Source organism: Oryza glaberrima, chromosome 10 (genome assembly GCF_000147395.1).
Source record: "Oryza glaberrima chromosome 10, OglaRS2, whole genome shotgun sequence".
NCBI lineage: Eukaryota > Viridiplantae > Streptophyta > Magnoliopsida > Poales > Poaceae > Oryza > Oryza glaberrima.
This window is the reverse complement of record NC_068335.1, coordinates 12,941,198-12,960,395: the sequence shown is the minus strand read 5'-3', so window position 1 is coordinate 12,960,395 and position 19,198 is coordinate 12,941,198. Positions and strand designations below refer to the sequence as shown.

Sequence of the window (19,198 nt, the reverse complement as noted above, 5' to 3'; positions counted from 1 at the left end):
GTGCAATTGACTTGGTTACCTGCTGTCTATATATTATCGTGCACTTTATCCTTGACATGGACATGGCATTCGTTTGGTAGGTCTGACAAGGATTCAAAGTTTAGACTAGAGAAAGATGACAAAATTACAGATGATGATAGTCACATTAAGCCCAAATTGTGTCAGAGAAACTTCTTTTTTATGAGATGGTTGTCTTAGACAAACTAGGAAGGTCACAAATATCGGCAGCGTAAACGCGTTGATGTGGGTCACACGTTCAAGAGTCGGATAAAAACCAACGGGTTTTCGATTGACTATTGTAGATGGAGAGCCCACAAATAATCATCTCGACTTATTTATATGTTTGTCTGAACAATTGACCTAGTGATTTCATGAGTTTTCACAGCTTGAGATCGATGAGCGAAGATGTGGATGAAACGTTTATCAATATCTCGATATCAAGTTGCATTCACTAACCAGTTTATGAGCTCTCCGCAATGAGTGGATGAAATTCAATTGTGCTTTAGACATGTTATAAGAGCAAGTATAATAGGATAGCCCACTACTAGCTCTAATTTATCTGTAGCCGATCTAATAGCTAATTCATCCAATAGATACTTACTATATTATTAATATATGGTCTCATCTATCATACGCACATTATTCTTCTCTTTTATTTTTTATCTCATTAAAACATATTTATAAATGGCTAATAATCTGCTATTGTACCTGCTCGAAGGTGGTTGTTACTTATCTAACCTGATCCTTGGGATTCTCTTTATGCTACAAATTGAAGTTTTGATAACAGTTTGTTCCGTGACAGAGACAAAGACTGCGTAGGCACTTCACATACAAGTCTAACTTGTTCCACATGCTGACAAAAGAGTAATCAAACAACGCTGAACCAAGTGTTCCCTAGCTATCATTGGTCAGACACAGCGACTAGTAAATGGATCAAATGCAACCTAATAGACACCAGATATTCCATTTTAAATGTTTAGTTGGTTACTACATTCTGGGTTTCTACCTATCATATATTAGTCGTTCAATTATTTAAATTGCTTTTAAGTGAATGATCTACTCCTAACTTTCTTGTACTGTGCTTTGTCCTTGTCTTCCATCTGACAAAGCTTTTCTAGATTACCTTATAACATATATATTCTAGCGAAGAATACAAAAGCCACAGCTGTAGTTAATTAATAAATACATGTTCTTAGGTGTAATAAACCAACCAATCAATCGTCTCATCAAGAACAAAACCACATTTACTAACTAATGAAAACACCACTATAAGATGGCGAATGGATGTTAAGGAGTACTTCAGTGTGATTTGTTACGAGAAGTCTCGTATTCCCTCCGTCCTAAAACATAGCTATTTTTGTTATAGATAGAATAACTCATAAGCTAGACGTGAACTCGTTGAAGAGAAGGAGACAAGCAGAAATAGACGCTTTTTTTGAACCATTTGAGAGGGCGCAGCGTATCCGTTTCAATAACTGGCAGAACGGAATAGAGTTGTTAGATGGGGCTGAATGGAGGAACGGCGATATAGTTATCCCTGGACTCCAAAAACCCGTCCTCAGTTCGGATTGCAGGCTACAACTCGCCTGCATGAAGCAGGAATCACTAGTAATCACCGGTCAGCCACGTCTTAACAAATTTTGCACTATAGCACACAATGTTAGATTTATTAATTGATGGACTTTTTGTATTTTTTGCCTAATATTTAATACGAGTTGTAATAATAAAACATTACATAGATTCCCCGTAAAAAAAATAAAACATTACATAGATAATAAATAAAATCCTACAACCTCCATAACTAATTATTAACTATATGATCTAAATATATTACTACCTCCAACCCATATATGAGATTTTTCTATGTAACTATATGGACCAACTAGAAACCCTTCCGCTCCTCCGGAAAGATATAATCCTTTTTATCAAGAGACGAAGGTAGTACCACCTTTATTTTTATTATATTGACAATCTCTCGTTCTAAAATTAATCTGTAGTACAGTATGTTAATGCCATCTCCTCTGTTTTAGATTGTACGTGAGGTGTTCTGATTTTCTCCTAAGTCAATTTTTTTCATGGTTGACTAATTAAGTATATAGAAAGATATAGCAACATTTACAACATTAAACTAATTTCATTAAATCCACGTTGAATATATATTTTTCTAATATATTTGTTTGGCGTTGAAAATGTTGCTTCGTTTTCTTGTAAACTTTGTTAAACTTAAAAAGTTTGACTTAAAGACAAAACCAAAACACTTTATAATACACTCCGTTAATGCTACCACCTCCATTCAGAATGTACGTAAGGTGTTTTGATATTTCCCAAGTCAAAACTTTTCATGTTTGACTGAGTAAACATAAAAATATAGCAATATCTATAATACCAAATTAATTTCATTAAGTCCACCATTGAATATATTTTTATAATATATTTGTTTGGCATTATAAATGTTGCTTCATTTTCCCGTAAACTTTGTCAAACTTTCGAAAAAAAAGTTTGACTTTTGTCAACACTTTACATTCTGATATGGAAGGAGTAAATTAGTTATATTATGAGATGGGGAGAGTAAAGTAGTTATATTTTGAGACATATGTGAGAGTAAACAAAACACATCTCCACAACCCGCAAACTAAGTCCAGGTATCGATCCTCCGTGAGTCAAAATACCACCTCACCCTAGCTCCCAACCGAGACAATAAACGAAATTAAGACAGTCTAGTTTTTTTTACATCTCTCCTTAACTCCATGAAAAACTAGACATATATTTATACTAGCAGAGTGCCCATGTGTTACAATAATGGCGAACAATTTAGGAAACTTCATTTTATCTAAAAGAGAAAACTCATTCACTCTTTAGAGACGTCATTCGTTATAGATGGATGATACTTGATATACCGGAGAACCTCGTAAAATTAGGAAGTCATGGAGAAGTATATTGGGTGTACAATTTGGGAATCATGGAGAAGTATGTTGTAAAATTACAGAGGGTATAGTCTTTTAAGATTGTATGTATAGATATTGAGAAGGATAAAGTAAAATAGTTATATTTTGAGATAGAGGCCGAGAGTAAATAAATGAAATTGCTGGAAAGCTTCTGCAAGTGTTTGCCCCCCAAAACTTTCAGATTTGCAATCATCGGATTGCCTTGGGATTTGAGCATGAAGAGAAAAAAATTGCTATAGGAAGAAATATTTACACATGTCACGCGTAAGATCCTAGTGCTAATCAGCCAAACCATAGTTAAATATAAGTTTTATATAACTTATATTGTAGTTATAATATAGTTACAATGCAATTACAGTATAGTTATAATGGCTTCAATTATACTATAATTATATCTAGAAGTTTTTCACTAAAAAACTTGTAGCAGTTTTTTAAAATATCTATATACCTAGCTAAAAAATACATAAGGATTCCGGTATTTTTTGTCCATCACTTTTTTAAGGTTATTTTCGCCCTTTTTTTTCCTTTTGACCGTTCCTCCACTTTTTTTCCTTTTTCCACCCACCTTTCTTTTCTCCTTTTCCGTTTTCTTTTCTTTTTTTCATCTGTTTTTTTATTTTTTTAGGGGTGTTTTTTCCTTTTTCTCCATTCCGTCTTGATCTATTGTTTCTTTTTTTTTTATCAAAATCTAAGCGAATCCATAAAGCTCGATATAAACGGTGACTTTTAAGTAGAGATTAGATCCTATAAATTAAAGCAGAATTGAAAGGAAAAAAAACATGGGAAAAATCATGGAGTAGTAGTGAGGAATCTATTTTTGCAATCAATTGAAGGAGGGAACGCATTAGGAGGCAGATCGAACATGACAACCAAAAAACGGAGAGAAAAAAGACCGAAGAAAAAAAAGAAAAAATGGCGAAAAAAAAGAAAATACACTCTTCTGGGGTTTGAAGACGGCAATCAGCTAGCTATACGAGTTGAGCCTATAGTTCCCATTGTGCGCTATGTCAAAGAGAGGTAGGCTAAGCACAGAGATGACGTACTAGGCTGGGATTGAAAAGGAAGGAATAAATGAGTTTTTCTGTTCGAACCTTCAAAATTGGTTGAGGGTTTTTGATACACTTGATCTACTGTTTCCTTTTCATCAAAATTTAAGCAACTCCATAAAACTCGGGATATAAACGGTCACTTCTAAATAGAGATTAGATCCCATAAATTAAAGTGGAATTGGAAAGAAAAATCATGGGGAAAAATGATGGAGTAGTAGTGGGGAATTGATTTTTGCAATAAGGACGGAACACATTAGAGGCAGATCGAACGTGACGGCGAAAAAAAGAAAAAAAAAGAGAGAGAAAAGACCGATGAGAAAAAAAAGGAAGAACGACAAAAAAATAGAAAAGACACTCTTACGGGGATTGAAGATTGAAGACGGCAGTCAGCTAGCTATGTGAGTTGAGCCTATAGCTCCTATTGTGGGCTATGTCAAAGAAAGGTAGGCCAAGCAAAGAGATAAGGCATTGGGTTGGGTTAGAAAAGGATGGAATAAATGAGGTTTTGACCAAAAACCAAGGAGTATAATGAAGAGTATAATGTATAGTTATCCAAAAATATTTTTATCCATTGTTGAAGACAGTTGTGGGCTATGCTAGCTGGGTCTACAGCTTCACCTGTGGGCTAGATCAAAGAGAGGTAGCGGGTTGGGCTAGGACTTGAATGGAACGAATAAATGAGCTTTTGGTCCAAAGCAAATAGTATAATGTATACGATCCAAAAATATTTTTACCTGTTGCAACGCACGGGTATTTTTTTTAAGTATCTAATAAAATAAATAAAACACTATCTCGGCAACGGAAAACTAAGCCCAGGTATCGATCTTCCATGAGTCAAAAGGCCACCTTACCTCCCTAGCTAGGTACTATACTAGTCTACCCTTCTCAACCAAACCAAACTTAACCAAACCTCCCTCGATAGACCATGACAACAACCACTCCTACAAACAAAACCCACCCCACCCACAAATTAAACACACCACCCTCAATATATATCATCATCATCATCCCCCAATTCCCAACACCGCGACGTGCTCCCTATAAATTAACTCCCTACGATCCTCCTCCCAACCATTCCACACCTTGGCAATCATGGGGAAGAAGACGACGACGTCGTCGTCGCCGTCGTGGAGCTCGCTGTTCGGGCTCGGCTGCTTCACCTCCTCCCACAGCGACGGCGGCAGCCACCACTACCACGGCGGCTCGGCGGCGGCCAAGAACCCGGGGACGCCGCTGCCGGCGCGGCCGTCGTCGTGCAACAGCAACGACGGGGTGGCGGCGGCGGTGATGCCGTCGCCGGAGGACCTGTCGCAGTCGCTGGCGGGGAGCGGGGTGGAGGCGTTCACGGTGGAGGAGCTGAGGAGGGCGACGCGGGACTTCTCGGTGAGCAACTTCGTGGGCGAGGGGGGGTTCGGGCCGGTGTACAAGGGGTACGTCGACGAGCGGCTCAAGCCCGGCGTGCGCGCGCAGGCCGTCGCCGTCAAGCTGCTCGACCTCGAGGGCTCCCAGGGCCACAAGGAATGGCTGGTAATTAGTTTAACTCCTCCTCTCTCACTAATTAATCTCATTTCTCATCCAGTTATTAATTACCCGGTGATTAATTGATTATAACGGCGAATTAGTTAGATTGATTGATTACTATACGGCCATTCTCAATCCAATGATGGATGGTATCCATAATATTAAATAAGCTGCCACCTAAAATAAGAAATAATGTGACAAGTGAATAAATGAGAAAAGAGAAGAAAACCAAGACATCATGTGAGATAAGTAGCATTAAATTTAAGTATGGAAAAGTGATGTTTACATTAAAAGAGTAGTGTCTAGTACTAGTTTATTAATGATGTGGAGCTTATGAAAACTATATCTAGTGTCTTAGGTGGGGACTGACCTACTAATCAAAGCCTCACTGAGATTATCTTATCAATGCAATTAATTAAGTCTTCTTGTGAGAAATGAAGTATAAAGTTTCACTGAGAAAGATTATCTCATCAAAGTAATGATCAAGTCTTTTGTTACTATAAATGAAGTAAATTAAGCAAGTCTCACTGAGACTATCTCATCATATATATAGTACTAATTAAGATCACTGAGATTATCAGTACGATTTCAAGTCAAGTAATTAATTAATTAGTAGTCATAGTATTGTAGTTAATTGTCCCTAGAACTAAGATTAGAACTCCCTAATTACTGATCAGTGGGTGTTGTTCTTGAGGACGTGCTTCTATTTGCACTAATTTTAAAGCAAATTTTAGTTGACGGTGAGAGCAAAGAATGACTAAAGAGTGAGATAATGACTGACGCACAACAAAATGAAATTCAATCGATTAGTATGTATATTTTATCTGTGACTGATAGGTAAATATTTTCATATCATTTCCATATTGTGTGCAAAGTCAATACGGAATTCTATGGTTGGAAGGACAATTTTGTGGGAATTGCACCTTTTTCTACAAAATTTCTTAATTTGGAAATTGTCCACTCTACACATGTCGTTTAATTTGCCTTTGAACGCATGACTTTGGTAACGATAGTTTACTAATCAACACGCAGTATTTGAGTTAGCATATATAGCCCCATTACTATAGTTAGTCGTTAATGTTTCACCGAAATTAATAGGGGTAACGTTTGTGATAATTAGTTGGGACTAATTATCAAGCTGTGTTAAGCCCGTGCATACCGTACAGTATGACACTTCAGTTTCTTTCGTAAACCGGATTTCAAGGGCCATGATGTTGACTGTGCTATTAACCCTGACTTCATATTTAAGCATATTTTAATTTAACTTCGGGAAACTGCATTAATTGAAAAGAAAAGGCCAAACTGCAAAAGTCCAAATTAAGCAGTAGTCAATCTCTTTTCATATTATTGAAGGCCAGTTTATCTAGCATGCATTTACTGGCTCCAGTCAAAACAGAAAAAAGAAATACGAGAAAATAATGATATTTTGGATAGCGACACTGTCGAATACACTAGTTTGATTATTGATAACTAGTAAATTTGTTTAGCAAAGTTATAATATCATGAAACTAATTTAATTTGAAGATAAATCTAGCTATATACCATTTCTTAAAATTAAGTTGAACCAAAATATTCAAATATAAGTTGTTGGTCGAAAGTTTAAATGTGTTAACTACGTACGTACGTACGTTATGAAACTTCACACTCATTGGAGGGAATATATATGATTTAGTGCAATGATTTTATTTTGTCTTTAAAGAAGTCGTTTGTATATTTTTAACAAGGCTCCCTTTTAAGAAAACACATAATAGAATTAATTCGTCTTGAACTTTTATAGACGATGATTTCGATCAGTTCAGTACAAATTGAGCACACACACAAACAGTTGCAACGTCCATTTTAGTACTTCATTTGACAACAAACAAGATCGGATCACACATAAGAATCCTGTCAATGCTGTGGTAAACCCTACTCCAAAGCAAATTGAATAATTATTAGTGCATGCCAGCTACTTAGTTAGCTGTGATCCCTTCAGAAAGTCGCCACGTCTTCCTCTCATGATCATTAGTTCATACTTAATCTCCTATTAAAATCCTTTAGTACCCGGAGGCAAGGATAATGTCGATCAGCCACCTAACTAACTATATATACTGCAATATGCTATTTGTTTGGTCAAACAATTAGTATTTTTAAGAGTGGTTACAGGTTTTGGTCAAATTCTGACATAACTTAATTATACTGATGGAATATGGGCATGTGTTGAACTAATTAATGGATTATATTATGTAAAATTTGGGCAGGCTGAAGTCATATTTCTTGGGCAATTGAGACATCATCACCTCGTCAAGCTGATCGGATACTGCTACGAGGATGAGCACAGACTTCTCGTCTACGAGTTCATGGCTAGGGGCAGCTTGGAGAAGCACCTCTTCAAAAGTACGGCAAATTCCATCTTATGCTTCCTTTTTTTCTTTCAACCAAAATCCCAGAAATAAACAAAGAAATTTTAATTCAAGACATGTTTTAGGCATTTAATTGTTTAAACCAAAATTAAGCATTCTATTATTTCATCTTCAGCTTATTATCAACCATGTCACAAGTTTAAATTTTAAAACTTAATTTTAGAATTGATTTACTATTTTTTATCCTATTTTATTTTTCAGTATTGATTTTAAGTCGCTAAGAACATATATAAAAGTTATCCCTCCAAATCATTTGTTATCACTAATAAACGTTACGACTTATAACAAAATGATGGCACACTTATAAATAGCCACATTCAACATCCCTCTCTATTAACTACCCAACCACATCTCTAATGAGAGGGCATGATATTATTCTTTTAAATATTTTTTATTGTTCTGATAAATATGAACTGGTTAATGGAACTACGAAAAATTAGTATGAGAGAGCATACAACACATCACAAAAGAAATTGTAGATTTGTTTTACAGGAATGATGAATCAAACTTTTTCTACTTTAGCATAAAAATATTTGTGTATATACATATTGGATGAACTCCCAAGGCATACCAGATCATAATCAAACCGTAGGTAATTAGCTCTTCATTTGCCAGTACATATAGTTGAAGTAAGCAAATGATTACAAGTCATCCAAATTTTAGATTGTGTTAATTTGGCCATTTCCATTTCCAATTAGAAATTTATATGTACTGGCGAATTTCCGTTGAAGTAATCATTTCTGTTTGAAGTATTGTTAATTTGACCATTCCCGTTTACATTGTGCTTAGAAGTATTCCAACTTAGACCCTCAAAATAACACCCCAACTCCAGCCGTGCATGCAACTTATTAATCAAGAGAAGTCATCCTTTTGCATTATTCCACCACACTGTGGCTCCAATTTTTCCATGGTTCATACTGCTTTTGAGAGGGTTTTACACATGTTAGTGTCAAATCTGTTACATGTTTACATCAACGTTCTCACGAGCATGTACACATGGTAAAATAATATCATGGCCTCGTTTATGTGATGCAAGCATGACACAATTTAATTTCTTAATTTCTTATCGTTTAATTTGGTGTGTGGCCTAAAATTCGTTTTGGTCATCAGCTCAAATTAAAGTGACAACACACATTCCCATTGTTAGTTGATAAAGGGATCGAATTGAAGCGTGGAAAAATAAGCATAAATTTCTAATTGCTTTGATAGTTTATCAAATTGGAGAATCCAAGTAGGCCACAATGATTACAAGTCATGTAATTTGGATAAGGCACTTATATAGGCCACACAAGTCAAAAGTAGCCAATCATGCATGTGACAACAAACAAAATGTTCATCTCATCATAAAAGATAAAAAAAGTGCAGATAGGGAAAGCAAAATGCTGGTGTGGAGTGAAGGCTTTATGGCTGTATAACTCCATCTACCAGAGTTTAAATTTCGATAACGATAATAGTATAAGCGAATTTACTCTTGGTCTTTATCTCTTGACCATGTGTTAAGAGCTGCATTCATATAGGTGCTTTTGTGTGCTTGTGTATTTTCTACATAATAAAAAAAATAGTGCATCATCTGCATTACCATGGAAGCCTATATATATCATTCTAATGTGGTAATCAATGTTGTCAACTTCACAAGATAGAATGGAAGACAATTCATGCTCTCAGTTATTTCTGGTAGCTAGCAATTAATCTTCTTTAATGTTGGTATCAAGACAACAAAAAATATTCAAAGCTTGCATTGAATTAATTTCAGTGGAGATGCACATACTTACTACTTAATTGGCTGCTCCTAACAATTTGCATTGCCGCCTTTTGCTTTCATCATCTGATTTGTCGATGGGTCATAGTTAGTTGTAGATGAAATAATGCATGAACTGATCGATTGTGCAAATTGAAACTGCAGAGTACTCTGCGTCGCTGCCGTGGTCAACACGCTTGAAGATCGCCATTGGAGCGGCCAGAGGTTTGGCCTTCCTCCATGAAGCTGCCAAGCCCGTCATCTATCGCGACTTCAAGACCTCCAACATCCTACTCAACTCGGTATACATATCTATCTATATGAGCTTATTTATACATTGGTTTTTATCCAACATCCTTTTAATATTTCAAAATAGTACTTATATATATTGTTTTTATCTATCTTATTTCATCCATAAAAACAAGTTTATCATGCAAAAATACCAATAAGGATGCATTGTTCTAAAGAAAACCTTATAACTAATTTGTTCTAAACAATATATATCCGTAGCAGAGGATGTGTATTAAGCTAGTAACAATTTGTCTTTATCTGTATATATGAATTATAAATGAGTGGAGCACACATTAAAACGCTGCAATTTATCAAATGGAAAGGAAATATTGGAGAGCTTCTCCCATCCTGGTAGCTGTTGTCATATGACATTTTGTGACTGACATTGTTTAATTATTGGTAGGACTACGAAGCAAAACTTTCGGATTTCGGACTGGCCAAAGATGGGCCTCAAGAAGACGAGACACATGTCTCCACTAGAGTGATGGGCACACAGGGCTATGCCGCACCAGAATACATCATGACTGGTACTAAAATTGTCACACATATAGTCTACCTAGCTAGCTAGTTTTGTAAATGAGTAGTGGCGAAGTTTTACATAATATACCTTTCATGTACCCTAAAGAAATAAAAAATATATACCTTTCATGTTTCAACTAATTGGCTATTAATATTACTTCATGTTATTGCAGGTCATCTAACGACAAAGAGCGATGTGTATAGCTATGGTGTGGTGCTGCTGGAGCTACTAACCGGACGGAAAGCCGTGGATAAGAAGAGACCGCCGCGAGAGCAAAACCTAGTGGAATGGGCTCGGCCATGCCTACATGACTCTCGCCGGCTCAACCGTGTCATCGACAAAAGCTTGAACGGGCAGTACTCGACTCGAGCCGTACAAAAGGCTGCGGCCATAGCGTATCAGTGCTTGAGTGTTAGCCCTAAGTCTCGACCCCGGATGTCAGCGGTTGTGGAGGCCCTGGAACCACTTCTGGCCATGGATGATGGCATTGTAGAGCCATTTGTGTACATGGCACCACCCGAGAGTAAATAAATGAATCAATAATTTGTGTAGAGCATATGTACAAACATGCCATTCTCCAATCCTTGCAATCAATTTAAAATATAGAAAATTCTCCATTTGCATTTAGAAATTTCAGCATATCCCTATATGCCTCTGAGTTTTTCTTAAGAGTAAATTATATTGGTGATACACAAACTTGTTAGGTGGGTTTAATTTAGTACATAAACTTATAAAATACTTGTTTTGGTGCACGAACTTGTCTAATTCCTATTTCACACCTTATGCATGTTTAGCACCTTTAGGCATGATTTTTTTACATATTACACCAACTTATGCCAAGTTCGGCTAATTTTAATGAAACTTTCTGTTGATACTATTGTCTACTTAAATTGCCAAACTTTATACTCAAAAGCTTTCTTAAAAAAACTTTACGCGGGCAAACTTTATGCCCAAAATCAAACTTTTTATTGATAAACTTTACGCACATATAAACTTTACAAATCTAAATAAACATTCGGTGTAAGTATTGTATACATAGAAATTGAAATATAGGGTATAGAAACTCTATACATATAAATTTTTGATATAGAAAATTTATACATAGAAACATTCAAAACTAAAAAAGCAAACTTTTTACTCATTAACTTAATACACAAAATCGGACTAAATTTTCTACTTGAAACATTTCTCTTACCATTAAATAATAAATAGATGAAATACTAATAGAAGTTCGGCTTAGAAAAATCAAAATTAGAAGTCATCTGTCCTACTCACATCTAGCGATCTAGCACTTATGAATTAGTCACATATGCAATTTTGACCAGATACATGTGTGTATCGTACATACAGAGTCGCATTGAAGTAGGAGGATGCGCATGTTAGCGAGGAGCTGTGGACGCAAATGTTCGCACAAGACTTACCGGCCATGCTAGCCTGATTATTTTTGGGCCATGGTGAAGCGGGGATCAAAGGGTAGGCTCTTGATAGCGGGAAAATATACGGTGGAAACTTGAAAACTACTGTTTGGATCGAAAAATAGACATTCGAGATTCGTCCATGTCATCACGAGTAAAAATTTTACTCTCACATCGTGATTAAAATTTTTACTCATGATGAAGTGGACGAATCTCATATGTCTATTTTTCGATCCAACATTAGTTTTTAAGTTTCCACCACATGGTTTCCACCGCATATTTTTCCCTTGATAGCTAGGCCAGCAGCTTGCACACTTCGCTATATATGGCCATGGTAGCTCTCATATCACCCCGCCAATCCACCATTGCATATCGAACTACGGAGGACATCACCAGATAGTAATACCAAAGATCTCAATTAAAAGGAGAAAGCCATCCACTGGGAATGTACAGAATAATTGTCCAGATACAGTGCAATTGATGGTTATAATATTAATGGGGCATCTAACTGCAACTTGGTACTCCCTCCGTTACAAATTGGTGCTTTTTCACACTTAGCTTAGCAGATCCAATTTTCTTACATTATTATTGAAAACGAAAATAAAATGACTCTCGTTAGATTCTCGTGGTGGAACTAACCGAGACCCAGGTTCATACATACATCTGCCGGCCCATTAGCCCACGACAGAAAGTTTGATGCGATGAGACGAGCGTGAGGTCCAATGGCAATCGCATGCCGTAGATAAGAGAAGACATATCAAATGTTAGGACTACAGTAGAAGATATCATCAACAAGGTAGTCGCGTTATTTCATATCTGCCATTCTTTGGTCTATTGCTGTGGCAATGTAAGTGACTTTTTAGGGGTATTGAAAAGACTTTCTCCTCCAAAATTTTCTATTGGAATTTAATGGGAATAGCTCAAACATATTTATTAACAAATATATGCGTGCCCTGATCTAGAGATAAATAATTGTGTGTGTGTGTGAGAGAGAGAAGATTCTCAAGATGTGATCACGGTGGTGGCTAACAGAATATACGGGTCTATGGATGTGATATATCCCAGTGGTGGCCAACTGGCCATTGGAAATATCTTAGTGTGTTTTTACTTTGGAGAGGTGGTCAGGTGGAATGGGTGAGGCCCATCCTTTTTTAGATAGTCACAGGCTCACAGCTATATGTTTGGCATGAGGGTTTTTAAGGGATGATCGAAAGTAGGTGACCCGTATGTTGCCAGCGAGAGAAAAAATGGGTTGAATTGGTTCACCAGTTTTTTAAATATAAACTTATGCTAGATTTTAACTAGGGGTATATTCTCCTTAAAAATGATCATGTTCCACCACCTATCCTGAATCAAACGTTCTCAAAAGTAGGCTCGTCCCATCCTGTGCCACCTCATCCCATAACCAGATACACACTTAAGGAATTGCATGGGCAATACAGGGTGAGCTAGAATTTTTGTAGAGTTATGAGCAGTAGCACCCAATGTTGACACTCATAGACGTACGTTACTATACAATTGATTTTTCTGGACTACAGGCAGACCATAACTGCTCCCACCTACAAAAATCACTCCCCCAGGGTCGGTTCAAAGGGTTCCATGAGAAAATGCATTTTCGCATGCAGCCTCTTAAGAGGCCTGCGAAAATAGACTTATTTTTTCAGGTGAGCCTCTTAAGCGGTCGCATGTAAAAATTAGATTTCCGCAGACTTCTCCAGGCCCGCTTGCGAAAATCACTGCAAACTAAATATAAAAACTAAATCCTCTCCGCTCCTTCAGCTCTCCTCTCTTATGCTATCCTTCCTCTTTCTCTCTCTCACTCTCCCTCTCCATCTCGTGCGCACGGCTGGAGCGTTGGGCAGGAGCGGCTGATGTCGGGCTTGAGCGGCGAGAAGCTCAGCGATTGGGGATCCATCACGAAGGACGGCGGGAGCGGCGGTGGTGGTGTCCTCGGACACCTTGTGGGGCTTGGTGTGGTGAATGCGAGATCCAACCAGAGCGATGAGGCAGCGAATCCGGTGGCGCAGCCCTCGGGAGGGGTGGATCTGCCACTCTCGGCCCCGGGAGGGGTAATGACGATAGCGGGCGATGATGGTGGAGCTTGAGGGTGGTAGATCCGGAGGCGCCGCCATCAGAAGGGGTGGATCCGCTAGCCCCTGGCCCTTATTGACGGCTGCTACAGTGACGATGACGGCAGTGGGCTACGGTGAGGAGGAGGACGACTGGTGATATTTCTTAACTACGTTATTAGAAATATAATTCCCAGCAATGGCGCCAAAATATTCTTGTTATATTATGGTCACAGATATGATCCGCGAGCGCATGGATATACTATTGTAGTTGTAGCATTTCACCCGGATGTATTCCAAGATATTGTATTTATTTAATCCCATGTGAAGATTGATAAGAGAGAACTATGGTAATAATTTATATATTACTTGTATACATCAAAGTCTATGTAGGGGTTAATTCATTTCAAGGGGAGGTGAAACGAAGAAGGAAGAACCAAGTTACTCTCACTAAATAAATTCTAGGCTAAGTAGAGAAAGAATAAGAAACTAAATCATTCCCATACTTCTAGTATACAGTTATCTTTAGTTTACACTCGCTAGTATACAATCATGCAGCCAATACCCCCTAACTATGCCCTCCCGGTGTTTTGAGAGACCACTCCTGATTGCCGAGTTCCTTACGACAATCCGTCATGGCCATCCAACCGGAAATGAATATGAAGGAGTACCCATACCAGGAAAGTGTCTTAGTACTATATACTAATGTGGAGAAAAACCCGTACTGAGCTGTCATCATCAGTGGCCCACCTCTACTGTCCCGTAGTATATAACCCCAAATAATGATATTTAATAATCTAAGCACCACACTTACATTATTAAATACTACTCTATATCCCCTAGAAAGATATAGAGCAATCATTCGCATAAACATTAAACCCACATCAATGCATATCTCTAGTAGCTAGCTACACAATTATATCGACACAAGTATAAAGTAAAGTCGGTATTCAGATAATAAGAATTAAATAAAAAAGGAAACTGAATAAAGAAGAATATTTCATTAATTCTATAAGTCTTACAAAAGATAGAAGGGCTGCTAGAGCCATATCCGAAATCTCCTGAAAACTCGAGGACTAGGAAAACTATTCTAATTCTACTCCACTAGCACTAGAACAATAAACTAAACTTTGGAGAGAGCTTGATCGAGTGTGTGAAGGAAGTGAGGAGGTGAGGTCCTTTTATAGCTGCCAATGACGGTTACAGCGGTTGGAATAGTCAAAAATACCCCACAATCATCATTGGGGAGCAATCTGGAGCGTCCACGCGAATGCTGAGCATCAACGCTGGAGCTTAGGGTTCGGTCGAACCCTTGGCTGGCCCATTTGGCCCACTTTTTGGCAAGTGTATCTCCTGGTGGATCCTCAGCCCAGTAGTATGGTAGTTGGGCCCAATTGATGTTATTTCATTGGATTTGTGAGCCCTTCCAACCATAAGTTTACCTCTCGACGGATTTTGAGTGATCGTTCGGTTGTTTTCCGTCGATTCTCCTTCATTTATGTTGGCAATCCCTGCAAACAAATAAAATCCAAGTACAAGTGGAGATAGATTATTCTAAAAAAAATATGCATTGCAAGCATAGCTAGTTCTCCTTTATTCCGGTTATATTGACGGTCGAAATCGGTCTAAAACGACCGTCAACAATGACGACGACGCCTTGGGGAGTTAAGGTTTCGACCAATTTTTCGTTTTGGAATTTTTGTTTTGCCGAAATTATTTTTCCATGTGATCGGTATAGGTGACCACATGCGAAAAATGAGATTTTCACATGTGGTTGCGTTGGCCGCATAGAAAAATGTGATTTTCACAGACACCTGAATGCGTGCAAGCAGCTCAACCGTCTGTGCAAATCGATTTTGTAGTAGTGATAAAATGCTATTTATGCCGTCCTCCTTTCTCTTTTCTTTTTCTCGGTTTCCCACTTTGTTTCTTTCATGCTTTCAACAGTTGGATCACCAAGGTGAATATTTTATTAGATATCATTGGATGCTAGCTTGGGCTAAGACTAGTTATTCTCTTCATACTAGATCTAAAATATAATATAATATAATATAAGTACTTTTGAAACTGGGTATGGGTATTAAAAAGTGGGTAAAAAAGATTAGAGTGAAGTTGTGATTGGTTGAGAAGAGAAAGTAGGTAAATAATTTAAATGGAGAATGGTTTTGATTGATTGAGATAATGGGGTTGGTGAAGAAATAGGCTAGAGACTAGAGTGGTAGAAATAGCTTCATTAGGAACGAACAGAGTTTCCTTGCAGTGTTTAAGGCTAATACCATCTCTTTCCTCCCTGTCTTTCCTCCTGGGCCAGTTCAAACTACACGTTGTGTAATATAAGCTCTCATTCATGGTTGCAGTTGGTGATTTTTTTTTCACCTTGCATCTATTACATGTTTTTTTTTTGCGGGGATGCATCTATTACATGTTGGTTTAGAACTTGCATATAATGAGACATAAAGATGTAAACAGTAAAAAATTCAAGTTACAATAATGAAAGTAAAAAAAAAATCAACAATCGTCCGATCCACACAAGCCGTGAAAACTTTCCATTTCCATGAAAAGCTCCCTTTCATTTTGACTCCACCATTTCTCTCATGCACTATACTGCGACCTCCTATGCCTCTCGTCACCTCTTCCCACATGTCGCCCCCCCTGCCTTCGCCCATGACCACCTCCTCCCCCACTACCACCATCACCGCTGCCTCTTCCTCCCAATTGCCACCACTGCACCTTCTCCCTAGCACTGTCCATGGCCCTCTCCTCCCCGCGCTCCTTAGCCTTTCTTATCCCAGTAACCTATGTGGCTCGCTAGCAAGTAGAGGGTGCCAAATTAGGCCTCTCCAAGGTCGAGGCCTGGAGGGCGTGTGCTTCTGACGACCCTTGGTTTCAGTAAAACCTCCCATCACCGCCACTGTCGAGGGAAGACCCTCGATAGCGGGGAGTCGTGAGACCCCCCTTTCGTAAGTTTGGCTGGGGGCAGAAGCTCGCCTCTTGGACGCGTTCGCCCCTAAAACTGCCGGCTAGCTTGCGCACAATCGGATTATACAGGTTCGGGCCGCTATGGAGCGTAACACCCTACTCTTGTGTTTGGGATTATGTATGAGTTTTACAAGGGTTCCTCTACTCCGGAGAGCGCTATCTCCTAGAGTTCAGGTTTTCTAAGAGTTGTCCCCTTGTCTCGGTGGGCAAGGTCCTCCTTTTATAGCTCAAGGGGATACCACATGCGCCGCCTCTACCTACTCCCCCCATGGGAGGGGGACCCCACTCCACTTTGACTGGGTCTCGATCCATGCCTTCTCCTGGAAGCTAAGCAGCAACCGGTCCTTGAGTGGGACCCGGCGTCGTCCTGACACGGGGGACAACCCTGTCATTCGCTCATAAATGAGTGAAGACTTGTGGCAGCCCTTCTTCGAGTGATGCTCCGATGTGACGGGTTACACCTACCCCCACTCCGCCGGATACAGAGGCGACGTGGGAGCACGGCCGCCCGTTCAATCGGACGTGACCGGCAACAGGCCGGTCACAGACTGGTCACATCCGATTGATAGGGGTCAGTTAGGCGCGCCGCACGTCTGCCCTCACCGCATTACACGCAGTGAGGGACAGTTGGGGCGCCGTGTATTTATGGTTGTCTAGCCTGGGTCCCCCTCTCGCTCTCTCCCCCCACCACGCGGCAGCTGGGCGAGGGCCTCGGGGCGAAGCAGCGGGAGAGCCCGAGGGGGGATGCCGCACCCCGAGGCCCTCCTCCCGGCGCTTTCACGACCCGCGAGGTGCGTGAGTGGGGCCAGCTTGCAGTGCCACGTGGCTAGACGGGAAGGTGACTCCCCTTTACTTCACATACCCCCGGGCCCATATCTCCGACAGTAGCCCCCGGCACCATATCAGACATTGGCTTCCTAAGATCGGTCTGACATGGTGCCTCACGACTTCTCAAGCTGGGGTTGTGGGCCCGGTGGGGAATCGAAAGGAATATTGCCGAGCGGCCAGGTTGGCGTGCCGACCATAGCAGCGGTTTGACCGCCACCGACCGCGCTAATGATGAGGATGCTTGAGGCGCGATAACCGGGGGGTCGGTCAGACCACGCCTCGATTCCCTCGCCCGCTTCTCCTGCGGCGGTTGTGGTGACGGTTCGCTCAGCTTGCGCTCATAGCCGTTGCGCACTCCACCTCGAGTGTGCCACTGACAGGCGCACTAAAGGCGGGACGCGGATACAACGGGTGACGTGATGAGTGGGCGCGGGAAACGAAGAGACAACTACGGGCGCGAGGATCGTGGGGGCAATTATGAGGGCGTGAAACGAGGAGGTGAGCGTGCATGAGGCGAGGATAAAAGGGGGCGGAGGCAGGGACTTTGCCTCCTTCCTTTCGCCAACCGCCCGCTCGTCCTTTCGCTCCTCGAATCCTAACATTCTCGCCACTTCACAATGTTCCGCGCGCCACGCTCTCCGCCACTGCTCCGCTGGCCACCATGGCTCAAGACGCTGGCGACACAGTGCTCCCTTCTTCCTGCATTACGGCAGACAGGCACCTTAGCCTCCCCCACAAGATCATGCCGGATGGCGCCGTCGTGAGGGCGGGGGAGTCGCGGCCGCGGCCGCGATATCCGTAGCGGTCCGTGCACCTCTTGTCCTTTGCCATGGCCGACTTAATTCCACCGTTCTCCAGATTTTTCCATGAGGTTCTGGATTTCTACGAAATCCATGCCTTGCATCTCGCACCCAATGCCGTGATGACGCTGGCCATCTTTGCGCATCTGTGCGAGATGTTCATCGGGGTGTGGCCGACGATGCGGCTGTTCCAAGCCTTCTTCATCCCGCAGCAGCTACAAGGTGCGGTGGTGGGGGATGCTACTTCCAGCCCCGGCCAGGCACGGCGGGATAGTACATCGAGAGTCATCTCCGCAAGAAATGGGAGGACTGGAAGAAGGACTGGTTCTACACCGCGTTGCCGGACCATCCGCGACTACGGGTTCCCGCTGGTCCTCCTGAAAGATCCGCCGCATGGCTGGCGGTTTCGGAGCTAGGCGAGGAAAACGACGTGGTGTGGGATCGCCTCAGGGGTCTCCGAAGCCTGGGCCTCACGGAGGCAATGATCTTTGGTGATTACTTCCGCCGTCGTATCGCACCTCTCTAGGAACGATCCCGTGGCGCGTGGGAATACACTGGTCCCAACGACCCCATGCGCACGCATGTGGGCGAGCGCTGGGACTGGGGGGAGGAGGACGCGAAGATAGTGATCCGGCGGGTGC

The 19,198-nt window shown here is 40.7% G+C and overlaps 1 protein-coding gene across 1 annotated transcript; it reads left to right on the top strand.

The window, feature by feature from the left end:
- The first annotated feature begins 4,937 nt into the window (after positions 1-4,937).
- LOC127785964 (serine/threonine-protein kinase RIPK-like) lies at positions 4,938-11,034 on the top strand. The gene is made up of 5 exons (XM_052313290.1): positions 4,938-5,521; positions 7,756-7,891; positions 9,821-9,957; positions 10,350-10,473; positions 10,639-11,034. Exons 1-5 carry the CDS (start codon positions 5,087-5,089, stop codon positions 10,995-10,997), a joined length of 1,191 nt encoding a protein of 396 aa, XP_052169250.1. The 5' UTR covers positions 4,938-5,086; the 3' UTR covers positions 10,998-11,034.
- The last annotated feature ends 8,164 nt before the right edge of the window (positions 11,035-19,198 follow it).

Excerpts from the sequence above, each read along its gene's own strand:
- LOC127785964 (XM_052313290.1), top strand. The coding sequence starts at position 5,087 with ATGGGGAAGAAGACGACGACGTCGTCGTCGCCGTCGTGGAGCTCGCTG. Across the intron at positions 7,892-9,820 it reads GGAGAAGCACCTCTTCAAAA|AGTACTCTGCGTCGCTGCCG; the intron begins GTACGGCAAATT and ends TTGAAACTGCAG. Across the intron at positions 9,958-10,349 it reads CCAACATCCTACTCAACTCG|GACTACGAAGCAAAACTTTC; the intron begins GTATACATATCT and ends AATTATTGGTAG.